The sequence below is a fragment of the Gloeophyllum trabeum genome (genome assembly GCF_000344685.1).
Source record: "Gloeophyllum trabeum ATCC 11539 unplaced genomic scaffold GLOTRscaffold_00021, whole genome shotgun sequence".
Classification (NCBI taxonomy): Eukaryota; Fungi; Basidiomycota; class Agaricomycetes; order Gloeophyllales; family Gloeophyllaceae; genus Gloeophyllum; species Gloeophyllum trabeum.
In genome coordinates this window covers 150,339-163,136 of record NW_006920430.1, presented here as the reverse complement: position 1 = coordinate 163,136, position 12,798 = coordinate 150,339, and the positions used below count along the sequence as shown (strand labels likewise).

Genomic DNA, 12,798 nt, shown 5'->3' with positions numbered 1-12,798 from the left:
AATGATACAGATCTTGTGCGATGTTTCCAACTGGGTGCTTGTGCCGCTGCCTTCATTGAATTGTGTGCACGCGCTCCAAACTACTTTACCTGGAGATCGTAGGGATACAATCTTGGTCCTCACAGATAACTACATGAAGCGAGAGTCTGATGAAGATTAGATCTCATGCTGACCAATCACCCTAGCATGAATATTCCCTTACTCCGACAGTACGCCAAGTCCACCTTTATTATCGAACTCCCCCATACCCGATGACAGGTTTTGCAATACCAGGTGCTTTGTTTGCTTTCTGAGAAGAATCACCTTGTATCTGCATACCGGAAACGCCAGAAAGACAGAATGTCGTGGCAAATGTGGCCTAATATACCATATAAAAAGCCTGAGTGTCATAGCTTCGGTTTGAAAGGAAGCATCAACTCGCAACACTCCTCACTAATCCAACAGGACACCGTACAATGACCTCAGTACCCAGCAAGTCAGAGAGATGGGTAGCTTCCAGGCTACCAGCAGTGGAACGGGCGCCAACAAAAGGCCTACTCGACGTGAATATAAGCGCTAGGCGCCACACGAAGACAGCCTTATGGGCGGATCAGGTCCTCTCGGACTACTGCTTAAAGCCCAATTTCTCGCTGCTTCGCGATCATGAAGAATTCAAAACGTTCGAGGCTTTGCTGCACGGCTTAGATATCGAGCCGCAGACACTTCGCATTGCAACCAAATACATTGAAAGTGAAGGCTCCACGGTGTGAGTATACTTGATAATATCTATATGCGAGAAGCTGATACTCATCCAGGCAAGCCTTGCACTCGCAACTGGTGCATCCAGTATGGCAGCTGATGGAGCCGGAGAAAAGCCATAATACCCAAGTCAATGACAAGAACCAGTGCCTTACTACTGAATTGCGGACGGCCGCTGCCGCCATGGCCTATGATACATATATTCAGCTGCCGATTGAACAATGGAGTTCTGCAAATGCCCGAGATACTGCTGGTGGTGTCCGGACGGATTTGATATTCTCCGTTTTATTCCATAAGAAGGAAGCCAGGACTCGCGGAATGGAGGCGCGTCAGGATGCGGTGGCCACGGAGCTCAAATCAGAGAGGCCTACGACCAGCAAAAGTCGGGTATCTGAGGCACGCAAGGACCCTGCCATTTTTGATATCGAGATGAATTTATTTCCCTTTGAAGTGAAGGTACGTGGTATACACTCTATCCTGTTGATGCAAGGCTGACGCAACATGTATGAGTGCAGAAGCTAGGCCAGATAGATTTTGAAGCGCTGAATACGATAGCTAAAGACGCTATCAAGCTAGGGGGAAGCATACCCACAGGCAAATATGAGGGCCATGTACTCGGGATGCGGGCCTCTCTTCAGCAGATGCTTCGTTATGCTGTTCACTATGACACCGACATGGCAGCATTGGGAGACTACAGGCATAATTTGGTAGCCATGGTGCCGAGCACCTTGCCAGAGGATGCAAAGCGTTACAAAAATCAAATAAAGTCGAGGAAGGGCGTCCGGAAGAGTGCTCGAGGGCACACTAAGAATAAATCGAAGGAAGAGGGGACGACGGGCGGGAAGAAGCCCGAGACGGAAGTGTTTTCTCCCTCTCATACCGCAACGAGCAAACCAGGTGAAGAAGTTATTGGAAGCAGCTCGGAAGGTACTCAACCCAAAGGACAACCCAGCGCTGGAGACTCGAAGAAAGAAGTAACATGGATATATGCGGACGAGGAAAATGTGCGCTACTTGGTTCTCTTCAGCGCATGGACTACAACGAAAGGCATGGTAGGATGGTGGGAGGATGTGGGAAAGGACTTTGCGCTCCAGAAAAAAGAGAAAACGGACAAACATACGGAGACATCTCACACAGTGCAGTTACTTACCAGTGTCCCCCAAGGTGAGATGGGCGGTGTGGAGACGAGTCGCCAAACAAGAAAGTAACCACCAGTAGTGGACTCCAGAGGCTCCGTATGAGTCTCTGGGTTATCCTTGACGACGGTCCAATTTTGTTGGTTGTAGTGAATGTATGTATAATGTACCTATGTATTTCGCACTTTCTCGAAGTGTAAGAGAATAAATTACTACAGCCTTAAACTCAGTGATAGCTTGTAAGGTTGATGTGGTGTGTCTAAGAACATCTCTTATGGGATGGATATAGGAGTCTCACATGACGGCCCATAATCATTGGATGTTGTCAAGGATGAGTGAGCTCAGTTGTCTCTTCGCCGATTATCCTATGTCAAAGTAGGAATTGATTGACTCGTATCATGACACTTGTATGAATAGTGCTCTTACAGCAAGGGATACGTAAAATTTTGAGGCCTATCTATAAGAGTTACCGATGTAATCGTAAGAAAGACATCCGAGTCTAGAGCTGGTATTGAATATCCGTGCTTGAGAATATGTCGTGGATGCCCAATACTAGTGGTTCCAGAATGGAATTTTCTCTACTTGCTTGAGTAAAGTGCCCAGCCTAAAACTTTCTGCATGCCAAATTAATGCCTCTGTCATGCTTCTAGGGAGACTCGGGCAGCAGCGACTTACTCTATCCTACGGCCCCTCTAAGTTCGTTCAGCCAATGAGACGCCGCGTAGCCCAGCCGTCCGGTGTAGAGTGCCTTCCCACGGTTCTGACGAGCGTGCTCTGCCTCGACGGAGTCGACGCTGGCCTGCTGATTGCCAGTCAAACAACGTCTCTCATCCACCGGAAGACATTTGCGACGAGTTTTATAGATTTCAGCGTAACCGAACGTGTTTATCTATTTCTTTCCTCCTGCGCGCGACAATAGCGTCCGAAGCTGCCTCATTGTCTCCGCCCGTGCTGCAGCAGCTCAGTCTGCACTGCTGGGTCGAGCGTCTATCGCTCAACCATGCCATATCCCTCAAAAGGCTGAAACTTCTTTACGCCCACACCTAGTCGGCTAAACAACATGCAGGCTGCTCGTCCTGATGTGAACTTGTCCACGCTGCAGCTTTCTTCGTCTACGGTCGAACATGCGACCATCGCGCCCGCCCGGACCGCGTCGTGGGTCCGCAATCACTCTTCCGCGAACGTCTATCGCGCACCGTCGCAGGACCAGAGGTCGGTGCCGTCGATGTACCTCAAAGATGAAGAGGAGGATAGGCGGACGATTGCGAGTCTCCCGCCGAGGATGCTCATGAAGCACGGGGACGGGAGACCGGATGAGATTATCTCGGCGGAGTACTATATTAATGGCAGAAATACGAGGAGGGTGAAGCAGGCTAACGGTCACGGTGAGTCTATCCGTTATACTCGTCTGTGTCCGGCATGGAACTTCAGGCAGGTACGCAAGTTCGTCCAGCGAAACGGCTTCCGACTACGAACGTCCACGCTCCCCCCATGCAACAATCGGTGTCCCACCCTCCTTCCACGTCCTGTCACCCTCATCCATCTTTGTATAATACGCTGCCGCGTCACACCTCCCAGCGCAGGCCCGCCAGCACGATATCCAACGACCCCCTCCCCGTCCCGCCGCCAGGATTCTCCAAATCGCTGTCAGAGTCCAGCAACGGTCGCTCGCACATTCGCTCCTCCTCAGTACCTTTTCCAAACGGGCACCAGCCCGGGAACACCCTCGACACGCGGTTTCTGGAGAGCAGGAGCGTCGGCGGGGACGGGATCGGCGCGGGTAGCACTACAGGGATGCCCGCGAGCATCCTCGAGAGCGCTGTAGGTGGAGGGCGGCTGGGGCGCAGACGCGGTGCTGGTCCCTCCGGACACGCGCGTATGGCAAGCGACAGCGGACCGTGTGTCGATTCACAGTCCTTTGGGAATCCCATCAATGGTCGCCCTCGCAATCAGGGTGAAGAAGGTATGAGGCGAGTTGAAGCTATGAAACATATTGTCCATGCTCTGGCATAATCCATCCCTCAAGCACTGGTCCGGGGTAATGTCACAGCGTACGTCGATTTGGCCAGGGTCAAATCCCGTTTGCTCACGTATCGTGCGGCGATGCCATCGTTCTGGGGCGCTCTCGCCTTCGCCGACGTCGAACTACCCCGCCGCGCTCACATGTACTGGGCTAAGCAGCCCGGCGCGTACTACCCGGACGTCACGATGACGATCGGCTATTGCTACCCGATCCACAACATGACCGAAAACTACAACTCCCCCGGCTCCCCGTACTGGTTCTGCAAGGCGTTCGCCGTCCTCGCGATCGAGATTGAGACCTGGGTCGTCCCACCGCAGTCGGACAGGAAGCTGTGGAGCGCCGAGGGCGGCTTTGCGATCTACGGTCAGGGGAAGGATGGGCGTGCGCTGGAGCCTTCGACGGGGGAGGACTTTGGTACGTTAGACAGAGGAAGCGAGGCGTGTGCCGCGTCGACAGCTGGTGTCAGTGGGATCGCCGAGCTCGGTAATGGTGGCAGTGGCTTGCGCAACGGGAAAGCGATGAGGACGGATGCCAATACCAGTCATGGTTCCACGTGCGGTTCTGCCCACGTTGATGGACGAACATGGACCGACAGGTGACAAGAGTATCTGGTTTGTGACTGCAGTATTCGGTCTTCCTACCGTCGGTGATGCAGCAGGCGCCAGGCCTGGATGAGAGGAGTGGAACAAAGGGCCTGTAGTCCCAGAGCAACTGCTCCAGTTGATGCACTGAGACGCGGAGGCGATGACGGGCAGGATGTCCATTAACCACAATGTAAATTGGTACAATATGACTGGAATGTATACGTTACACGGCAGCAACTGAGCTGCATTCTGCTACTACTACTAGTGGCATGCACTAAATGAATATTTAAAGCGCGATCAGTACTCTTCCTCGGTGGCTTCGAACCAACAGGACTCCATGATTTCACGATCAACTCCCCATGCGCGTAGTGCGGACGCAAGCGCTCCGGGTTCACGGTGGAGAGGGCATCCCATTACCTCGCCCCAGTTCTGCAGAGCAAATGCAAAATCAACGAATACGATATCAGGGGCAAAGGTGGGATTCTCGGGGTTTGGAGGGCACAAAATCTGATCAAGTTTCCAGTCTGTCTGCTCGATTCCCGCAAATCGGCTGGCTCTGAGCCCATGCCGCAGCCGCCTTATCTGGCGAGAAAGGTCAGTTCGATACAGACCAAGGCGGTATTGCATTGCAACCTACGATGTCTATTTGTTGCTCGCGTGGTCGGTCTTTGATATCCGACATGTCCATGGTAGGGCCATTGATAGCCTCCATGAGCAAGCCGTATACGTGCCATCCGCCCGGAAGGAGGAACTATTTATATCATTCAGTTAGTACAGGTCACTCATCCCCGGGACAAGCACTTGCCTTGTGAAACCCATAACAGTGTGGAAGAAGGGAGCCTTGAAGATATTCCAGCTGCTTGTACGCAGCTTCCTCTCGCCGTGCCATATCAATAGCCAGATTTAAGTCATTAAGCCGTTGTCGTGCGCAATGCCAAGGACGCCATTCTGGCAAGGGAAAGAACCGTTCATCGAAGAGTTTCAAGCACAAGAGTGGGCCGCGTGAGTCGAAATGACCTAGAAAGGTTTGAGAGTATAGATCTGAACCGGCACGTATAATCGCGGAAATTTGAAACCAGTGGCCTTGGGGGTCCGGATCGTGGATTTTGCCGGTGTAGAGGATATTATGCAAGTAGTCATCCCTCGGTCTATAATGTCGCGTAACCAGCGCTTTCGTCTCCGCTGGAATGGGAAAAAACGGGCGTCCCTGCGGGACCCATGTGTTATGTCCACCCTCAGCGAAGATGCGTGGTTGTGAGACGGGAAGACATGTGCCAGGATGCAGGCTCCATGGCGCCTTGCCCGATATTCTCGCCTCTTCGCTGTAGATCTTCCACCATATCATGAAATCCCCCCAAGCCAGTCTGTTCCTCTGCATGGTATAAACGTCGAAGTCTTCGAATGACCTCCGCAACAGGAGCCTCGGCAGAGGTCTAGGCTGCCTTTGAGCCTCAGCACCCGACCGTATGGGTGATGGTGGAATAAAGTCCAGTGCACACAGCCCCGCCTGAAAAGTCTCGCAGTAAACGAAATGGGCGATAAGCCTCCGAATCGAAACTTCATCAGTCGAGAAAATCTCGGCGTTGATCCACGTACTCCTGACGAGTTTTCGCCTTACGACGAGGGAGCGTATCTCGTCGGTGATAATTGCAACTGTTGCCTCAGTTTCTTCGCATTGCGCGGCTGCTTCCTTCACGAGATTAGCCATAGGACCTGCCTGCAGGCTGCATGGTACGCGCTCTGCCTGTATTGTGCCAGGCTCCTGAAAGTGCTTCGTCAATTCACTGTCGCAGTAGAGTAATAGAGCAGCGAACCGCAAATATCACGATGCAAATGCATCTCTTCGAGCGTTCCCATGGAATGTCACCGCTGCAAGACCCCTTCCAAGTTCGATTGGGCGCGTCGGCGTCATCCACGTGAAACCCTACTTGGACTATATGACCTACTGTCGGTCGTTACATATCCTCAGGTAAGACTGGCGATGAAAGTTCCGCCTTACCTTCATGTCCCTCGGTTAACGTAGCTTGCAGAGGACCATGCGTATTGTCCGGAGAGAAAAAGAAACGGTGAGAGACGTCTATGACAGGCTGTAGATACTTCTGAGATAGGCTTTAATACAAGATCACATGTACAGGTTTTTTGGAGCAAAGTCATTAGTTCTCCAATAGTTTCCAGCGTCGCACAAATTCATACCTGGAATGTATCTGCAGGTCCGGAGACTCCAGTAAAGAGTATCTCATCCGCATAAGTGCCTTCTCGATCCTGTAAGTGTCCCATTTGTCAAAGCTGGGGTCCCAATGGCAGAGCTTGTATGAGTCAGGTCCACTTTCCGCGACTCGGTCGTATGCGACGGTATGTCGAGTCGACAACAAGTCATCGGATGGTGCCGGTACAGGTACCCTAAGGTCTAGGATTTGCAGTGGGGACAAGAGCATGATAAACTTTCAGCTATTAGGCGATAAGCGTTGCAGAACAGGAGTGTAACCGCGCGTACATTGGTGCTATATACCCGCGGCTGCAGATGTGGCAGTGCATTCTTGCCAGCAACTCTGGAGTTTCCGGGTGCCTTCCGGGACGCCCGAGGTGGTGGATGATTAGTCTGTCTTCGTCTCGCGTTTGAGGCGGATGAGACAGATGTGAGGCGAAACGCCGTCTCAACATCCAACGCTGAATCGTAGGCTCTTATGCTTGTCAGAACTCCAGTTCATAACTGCTAAGATAGGGCCAGTCCATACACGACTACCTTGGTCACACCGTGACAATCACGTGTTTTGCCTATATATGGCAGGTCAGTGTAAGGAAATCGAGGAGATCATCGATAGAAATCACCACTGTCGAGCTTATTATAATCTCCATGGGTCGAGATCCTCAAATGTTTTTTATAGGAACTATTTGTATGTACTGTATCTTGATTCCTATAAAAAACATCTGTGGTTTTCTACCTGTGCCCAAAGTTATAAGACCGACTTCGTGCTTTCCCCGCCAAGTGTGACAAAAATAGTCACGTGATAGTAGTCGTACATGAGCTGGCCCTATCTTACTAGTAGCAACCACCCGTGCATACTGCACGGCCCGGGGCACGGTACGCTGTCTTTCCCAGTGGAGCGTCTAGTAGAAATTTAAGTAAAGCCATGTACATAGTGTATGAGAACCACGTCGCGTCCCAAGGGGTTGCGACGTGGCCCCTTGTTCACCCGCGCCGAACTTGAAGATTCAGAAGTTAGAGCTATGCTGGAGCCCTTCTTACAAAGGTGTAAGCTAATTGCCCGCAGGAACTGCAGCCGGTGATAGTGTGAACTACTGCAGTCTATCGCCAGGGTGCAAGGAGCAAGTTGCTCCAGCAGCCGGGCTCAAGTCGTCGCTGCGAGTCGATCGAATTCGCGAGACGCCACAGCATGCCATGCCCCTGCTCTAGATCTGCTAAAGCCTTTTCCCGCGCTATCGGCATTGGGCGAACGCAGCCGCGGCGGCCACACTATGATTATAAGTAAAGGAGGAGCGAGAACGCTAAGGAGGGATGGTTTAGGAGCCTGGGCCCGTCCCGGAAGACTCCGTTTTGACGCGTCACGTCAAAAGACCTAACACGGTAAATGATCAATTATTGAGCACTCCTAGTGGCAATGCCAGCTGCCACTGGCAAGCCGAAAGGGCTCTGGCATATCAGCGGTGACTCGACATCATATCAGTACATACAGACATTCGTAAATATTACACACTATTAGTAGTGACGACCAGCGCCCTCGCACCTGAGCTGAAAAAACTGCCTATTTCTGTCCCGATTTTGCAACCGTACCTCCTTTTGCTTGTTGACGGGGTTTCTCCCTCTCCGCGTTATCGCGCTCCACTCCCCCTGCACAGTCTTGGGTCTGAAGCCAGTATATGAACGTCACCAGCTGCAATGCTTCATCTCGCGTAGCGCTCATCCACTCCACCAATCTTTTCTTCTGTATCCGGCTCTCTTTCGGTGGCGTCTCCACCCGTGCCACTGCATCAGTTGGTTGATGCTTCTTCTGCTTGCTTTCCTTTCCTCCCGTGGTAGCGGGTACGTCAATCTGAATATCTGTTGTAGCAGCGGTTGCGACTTGTTTCTTCTTTTCCTCGTATCGCTTACAGTCTTCGGCCATCTTTTCGGGCAAGCGGAACACGATCCATTGATTGTAGTCGCTGAGACAGGATCTGCCACTGTCATAATGAACGGCATATCGGAGGGGTTGTTGAATCAAGTATCGGACGGCTTTGGTGTTGTCTGGCTTTCCAGTAGTAATACTGATAGATCCTCCCAATGGAATACCTCTGCTTGCAATCTCCTTCAGAGTGTAGTTGTCAATCATAGCTAGTTTCTGTCATCATTGTACGTCAGTAAATGATCAGATAAACCTTGGCCCGTGAGCCAGTGAACCGCGTACCTTGCATTCAATGGGTAGGAGGGCCCGCTGTATAGCCACCCAATCTGACTTATCTTCTCTCGATGTATCGTATATGATGTTCTGGGTGGTATAAGGGGCATTGTCTATCAATGCTTTCACAGGTATCTCTAGCTTCCTAAGTGCTGCTCGAGTAACGGGACCTGACTGAAAGTCTTTGGGCTTAGAAATAAGGACAGGGCCCATAACAATGTCCGCCCGGACACCGCCAGCGGCGTCCTTATCATTCTTCCCTTTCCAGACTTCTGGCTGCACCTGGTGAAAAACCGAGAAACGCCACTTCGCGGCATTGTACAAGCGCTGCACAATGGGCGTGGTTTGAGTGTCTGCGGTCCCTTGACTCGCAAGTTGCAGGGCAAATTCTTGATAGACTGTCTTATTAGGCTTGGACATTGGCTGCATCAACTCCCACACCGGTGAGATACATTGACTTTTGACAGCGTCCCTAAGTCAAGATAATGTATCTTCAAGTCTCAGCCAGAATGATAATAAGGGTGAGTACATACACTGTGGCCTCCTCATTATAGATAAACATGGCAGAGACATAAGATGTGTGGGGTTCTTGGTCGATCTTCCCTGCTGCGGCCCAGAACGTGTTCCAGAGAGGGTGCTTCCTCCAATTGACCGGCTGCTCCTCAAGGCAATAGTCCTTCAGAACTTCGTCAGCCCATATGGAGGTAGTGTTTTCCGCGTCGTAGGGAATTGGGGGATGCAGATTCTCCTCGCCAGGCGGAGGTGTGAGTTCAGTCAAAGGCTCTTTCAGGAATGCCTGTGTCTTGCTGAGCTTCTCAGTCATGCCTGGACTCGAGGAATATGTCTGTGCGGATGGGAGCAGGATATGTTTCTAATGTCATATATACCGCCTGACAGCTCAATTTATAGTGGTCGGTATCGCCGCCACAACTGTTAGTGTCTGTTGATATTCGGGCAATAGAGAACAAGGGAAATGTCTGAACAATTGTCTGACAAGGAATGTGGGTTCACTCCTTGCTCTTATCCACCTCTGACAGACAACCAATGGCCATTCCGGCGGTCATCCACCGGGCTTCGTCACGTTAAGTATTTGTTTGGAATAAGAATTTGAAATCTAGTTATTGGACTGTAGCGACCAGGATATGGCTGTGCGTACTCGCAGAATAGTTGAGATAAAGCGGCTGCGACCATTTCTGTGTACCAGTCGCTCGTGTGCGGAACGACCACCACTCCGGTTGTCGAAGTCGAGTCGGTCGTAGACTGGTAGACTCTGGGAAGCTGAGTCGCTGCAAGCACTCTCATCAAGATCCGAAACATCTTGTACAGCTGAATACAAGACAAGTCATAGCATAGCACTACACCGATTCGAGAGAGAGAGCTTGGACTGCGCTTCAGGTAGTCCCGGGTAAGGCGGGCTGTCGTGACCGTGAAACACTGATACCGTGACCAATCAGGATCCGTATACTGGACTCAGGGACCCACAGTCACCTCGCAACATATTCCCTTACGTGTCGTGACTTTTCAAGAACATGCGACGCGGGGGCCGACGGGCATATCTTCCTGTATTTAACCCGGGACCTTTCAGTGAATTGTTCTTATTGAAGCGTCTTTCGCCTTCCCTTCACGAGTAGTAAGACTCACATGGCGCCTGACACGCTCGTAGCTTGGGTCTCTCCATACGATTTTCTCTCGTTCTCAGTTCCTTTCAGGGACGCGGGCTCGTCACATATATGCCCAAAGATTTACCTGGGGCTTCCAGGCCCATGCATTGATCTACCAGACGAAGAAGCAAAGGATCCTCCTGCCGTGCTCGAGATATTCCAGTGGCTTCGAAGTTTCAATTTATCCTACGGACGTCTAAACTACTTACTTCTGCGACTACGATTGTGTCCTCTCAAGGCAGACGATGACAAAAACCTCAGTCACGACAGGTAAGACCCGAGTCGTAGCTTGCATATGCATTGTGATGCATGATGACATATTCCTCTCTCAATTGTAGTTCCATATGGGAAAAATACCTTCATCCAGTATCGACATTCGTCAATCGAGACTTATTCGACCCATCAGATTCTTTTGGACAACTGGAGTTTGTTGAGGCTCGCCGTAGTGGTCAAGGTCGGGACAAGTCTGCAATGCACATTGTAGGCATTCACTCACACATATTTATTGGGGCAGGTATTGGACACGTTATTCTAGCCGGATTCCACCTCAGAGACGAGTCTCATGATTGGCCCAACAATCCGAAACGTTGGAACGCGCTATTGGATGAGTTGTATCCAAAAAGAGCGCTGATAGTGGGGATATTTCTTGTGAGTTGTTCCGATGTGCCTCCACCTTCTTTATGATTTATAAAAGATGACCGATACAAGGAATGTGGAATGATACACCGCGAGGACTTCGTTGGAGAAGCTTACCCTGCATTACTCACAACGAACTGCCAAATAGGAGCCGCAGTACTTGAGCTGAGTCGCCTTTGCGACGTCACTGGTGCACGATATGGCTTCTTATGCGACGAACGAGCCTCCGTGGTGTACGACAATACCGAATGGGACTTACCCAACGGTGTCGTTATGCAGGTCGTTGAGACTTCAGAAATGACGGTTCGAATGATGATCGCAAATCTCATATACATTGAAGGCTGCAAGCTTGGGATATGCGAGGTACATCCAGAGGCTTCGACCATTCCATGCCGAGGAGCACTGAATCAAAGGGAGATCGTGGTTGGTGAAGGCGCCCGGGAAGAGAAACAGTGGGGTGTCGTCCACGAGTTGGCGTTCACCAGTGACGGCGATATTCTAAAGAAAGATTTCTCAAGCTTTGATCTGTTCACTATGCAGCGATGCGAAGACGCGTGGGATACATTCAAGGCCTGGAGGCGTGCTGCTGAAGCCGAAGCTGAGCAGTCTCCACTGATGCCTGGTATGAAACTCGAAGTGGAATGGAATGGCGTCGAGAATCGTCACACGCTCTGGCGCGCACAGGAGGATGAATACCATCGCGCGATTCCGGAAGACTCTGCACGCATTGCATCGCGCTATATGAGGCCGAAAGATCAATCAGTGCAAGACTTAGTGAATGCGAGCTTGAAGACGGGCAAGCTTTGGTTCGAGATTGTGGAAGCCAAGAGGACGGGCCCAAGGAAGTATTCGCAAATCTTCTTCGGGAAAATATGCGGCAGGGGCCCATTGCTGTGCCTCAAGCTTTTTGACGAGCGTTATGTTCCCTATCCCGAAGATCCTAAGGACCCACACGCGCCGATTGTGAAGTGGTACCTGCCTGCCAGTGAACGTCTATTAAACCTCAATTTCGCTGCTGACATGATCCGCCGAGAGGAATCTGTCTATGACAGGCTTAAGCATTTCCAGGGCTCCTTGATTCCACACTGTTATGGATTTCACGTCGTGAGTGATGTTTTTGCGGTGGTCAGACCATGTACTCACTCTCAACCAGTTCATTTTGCCGGGTGGCTGGAGGTTCCCCGGCTTCTTCACTGAAGTTATCGACGCGCCTTCGTTCGGGCAATGTCGAGTTCAGGAGTGGCCAAAGGAGGACCAATGCGACTTCGTACGTTTCGCCTTCTAGTTCTCTCTATTATGTTTCAAATGTAATTCTCAGGTTACCCGTTTGCGCCACTGCGTGCGAGTGCTCAAGTTTGCTGGAATCGAGCAGACTGATTGGCACGGGGGTCAGATATTATGTCCACTCAGTCCGATTGAGATGGCTCGCCCTGAGAGCAGAGAGATCGTTTTCATAGACTTTGCGTTTGCAAGGCAGCGTCTCGGCGAGCACAAGGGGAAGCCGATTACACACGATGAAGCATTGCTCAAATTAATGCTGCGTGGCTACAAGCTTGACTCAGATGTTATCAACGAGTGCTGGTTCGAGCCTGCAGATGAAGAGTACTAATTTTGGACGTGGGC

At 51.2% G+C, this 12,798-nt stretch overlaps 4 protein-coding genes across 4 annotated transcripts; 2 read left to right on the top strand and 2 right to left on the bottom strand.

Moving 5' to 3' along the window:
- Nucleotides 1-455: 455 nt before the first annotated feature.
- GLOTRDRAFT_133967 (uncharacterized protein) lies at nucleotides 456-1,946 on the top strand (the record flags this gene model as incomplete). Its single annotated transcript, XM_007872936.1, has 3 exons — nucleotides 456-745; nucleotides 795-1,194; nucleotides 1,254-1,946. 3 exons carry the CDS (start codon nucleotides 456-458, stop codon nucleotides 1,944-1,946), a joined length of 1,383 nt encoding a protein of 460 aa, XP_007871127.1.
- Nucleotides 1,947-4,778: 2,832 nt separating this feature from the next.
- On the bottom strand, nucleotides 4,779-5,169 carry GLOTRDRAFT_133965 (uncharacterized protein; the record flags this gene model as incomplete). The annotated part of the gene is made up of 2 exons (XM_007872935.1): nucleotides 4,779-5,063; nucleotides 5,119-5,169. 2 exons carry the CDS (start codon nucleotides 5,167-5,169, stop codon nucleotides 4,779-4,781), a joined length of 336 nt encoding a protein of 111 aa, XP_007871126.1.
- A 3,076-nt stretch (nucleotides 5,170-8,245) lies between these two features.
- GLOTRDRAFT_133964 (uncharacterized protein) lies at nucleotides 8,246-9,701 on the bottom strand (the record flags this gene model as incomplete). Its single annotated transcript, XM_007872934.1, has 3 exons — nucleotides 8,246-8,821; nucleotides 8,888-9,350; nucleotides 9,412-9,701. The coding sequence occupies 3 exons, from the start codon at nucleotides 9,699-9,701 to the stop codon at nucleotides 8,246-8,248; spliced, it is 1,329 nt and encodes a 442-aa protein (XP_007871125.1).
- Nucleotides 9,702-11,472: 1,771 nt separating this feature from the next.
- On the top strand, nucleotides 11,473-12,784 carry GLOTRDRAFT_133963 (uncharacterized protein; the record flags this gene model as incomplete). Its single annotated transcript, XM_007872933.1, has 3 exons — nucleotides 11,473-12,279; nucleotides 12,329-12,442; nucleotides 12,494-12,784. 3 exons carry the CDS (start codon nucleotides 11,473-11,475, stop codon nucleotides 12,782-12,784), a joined length of 1,212 nt encoding a protein of 403 aa, XP_007871124.1.
- Nucleotides 12,785-12,798: the final 14 nt, after the last annotated feature.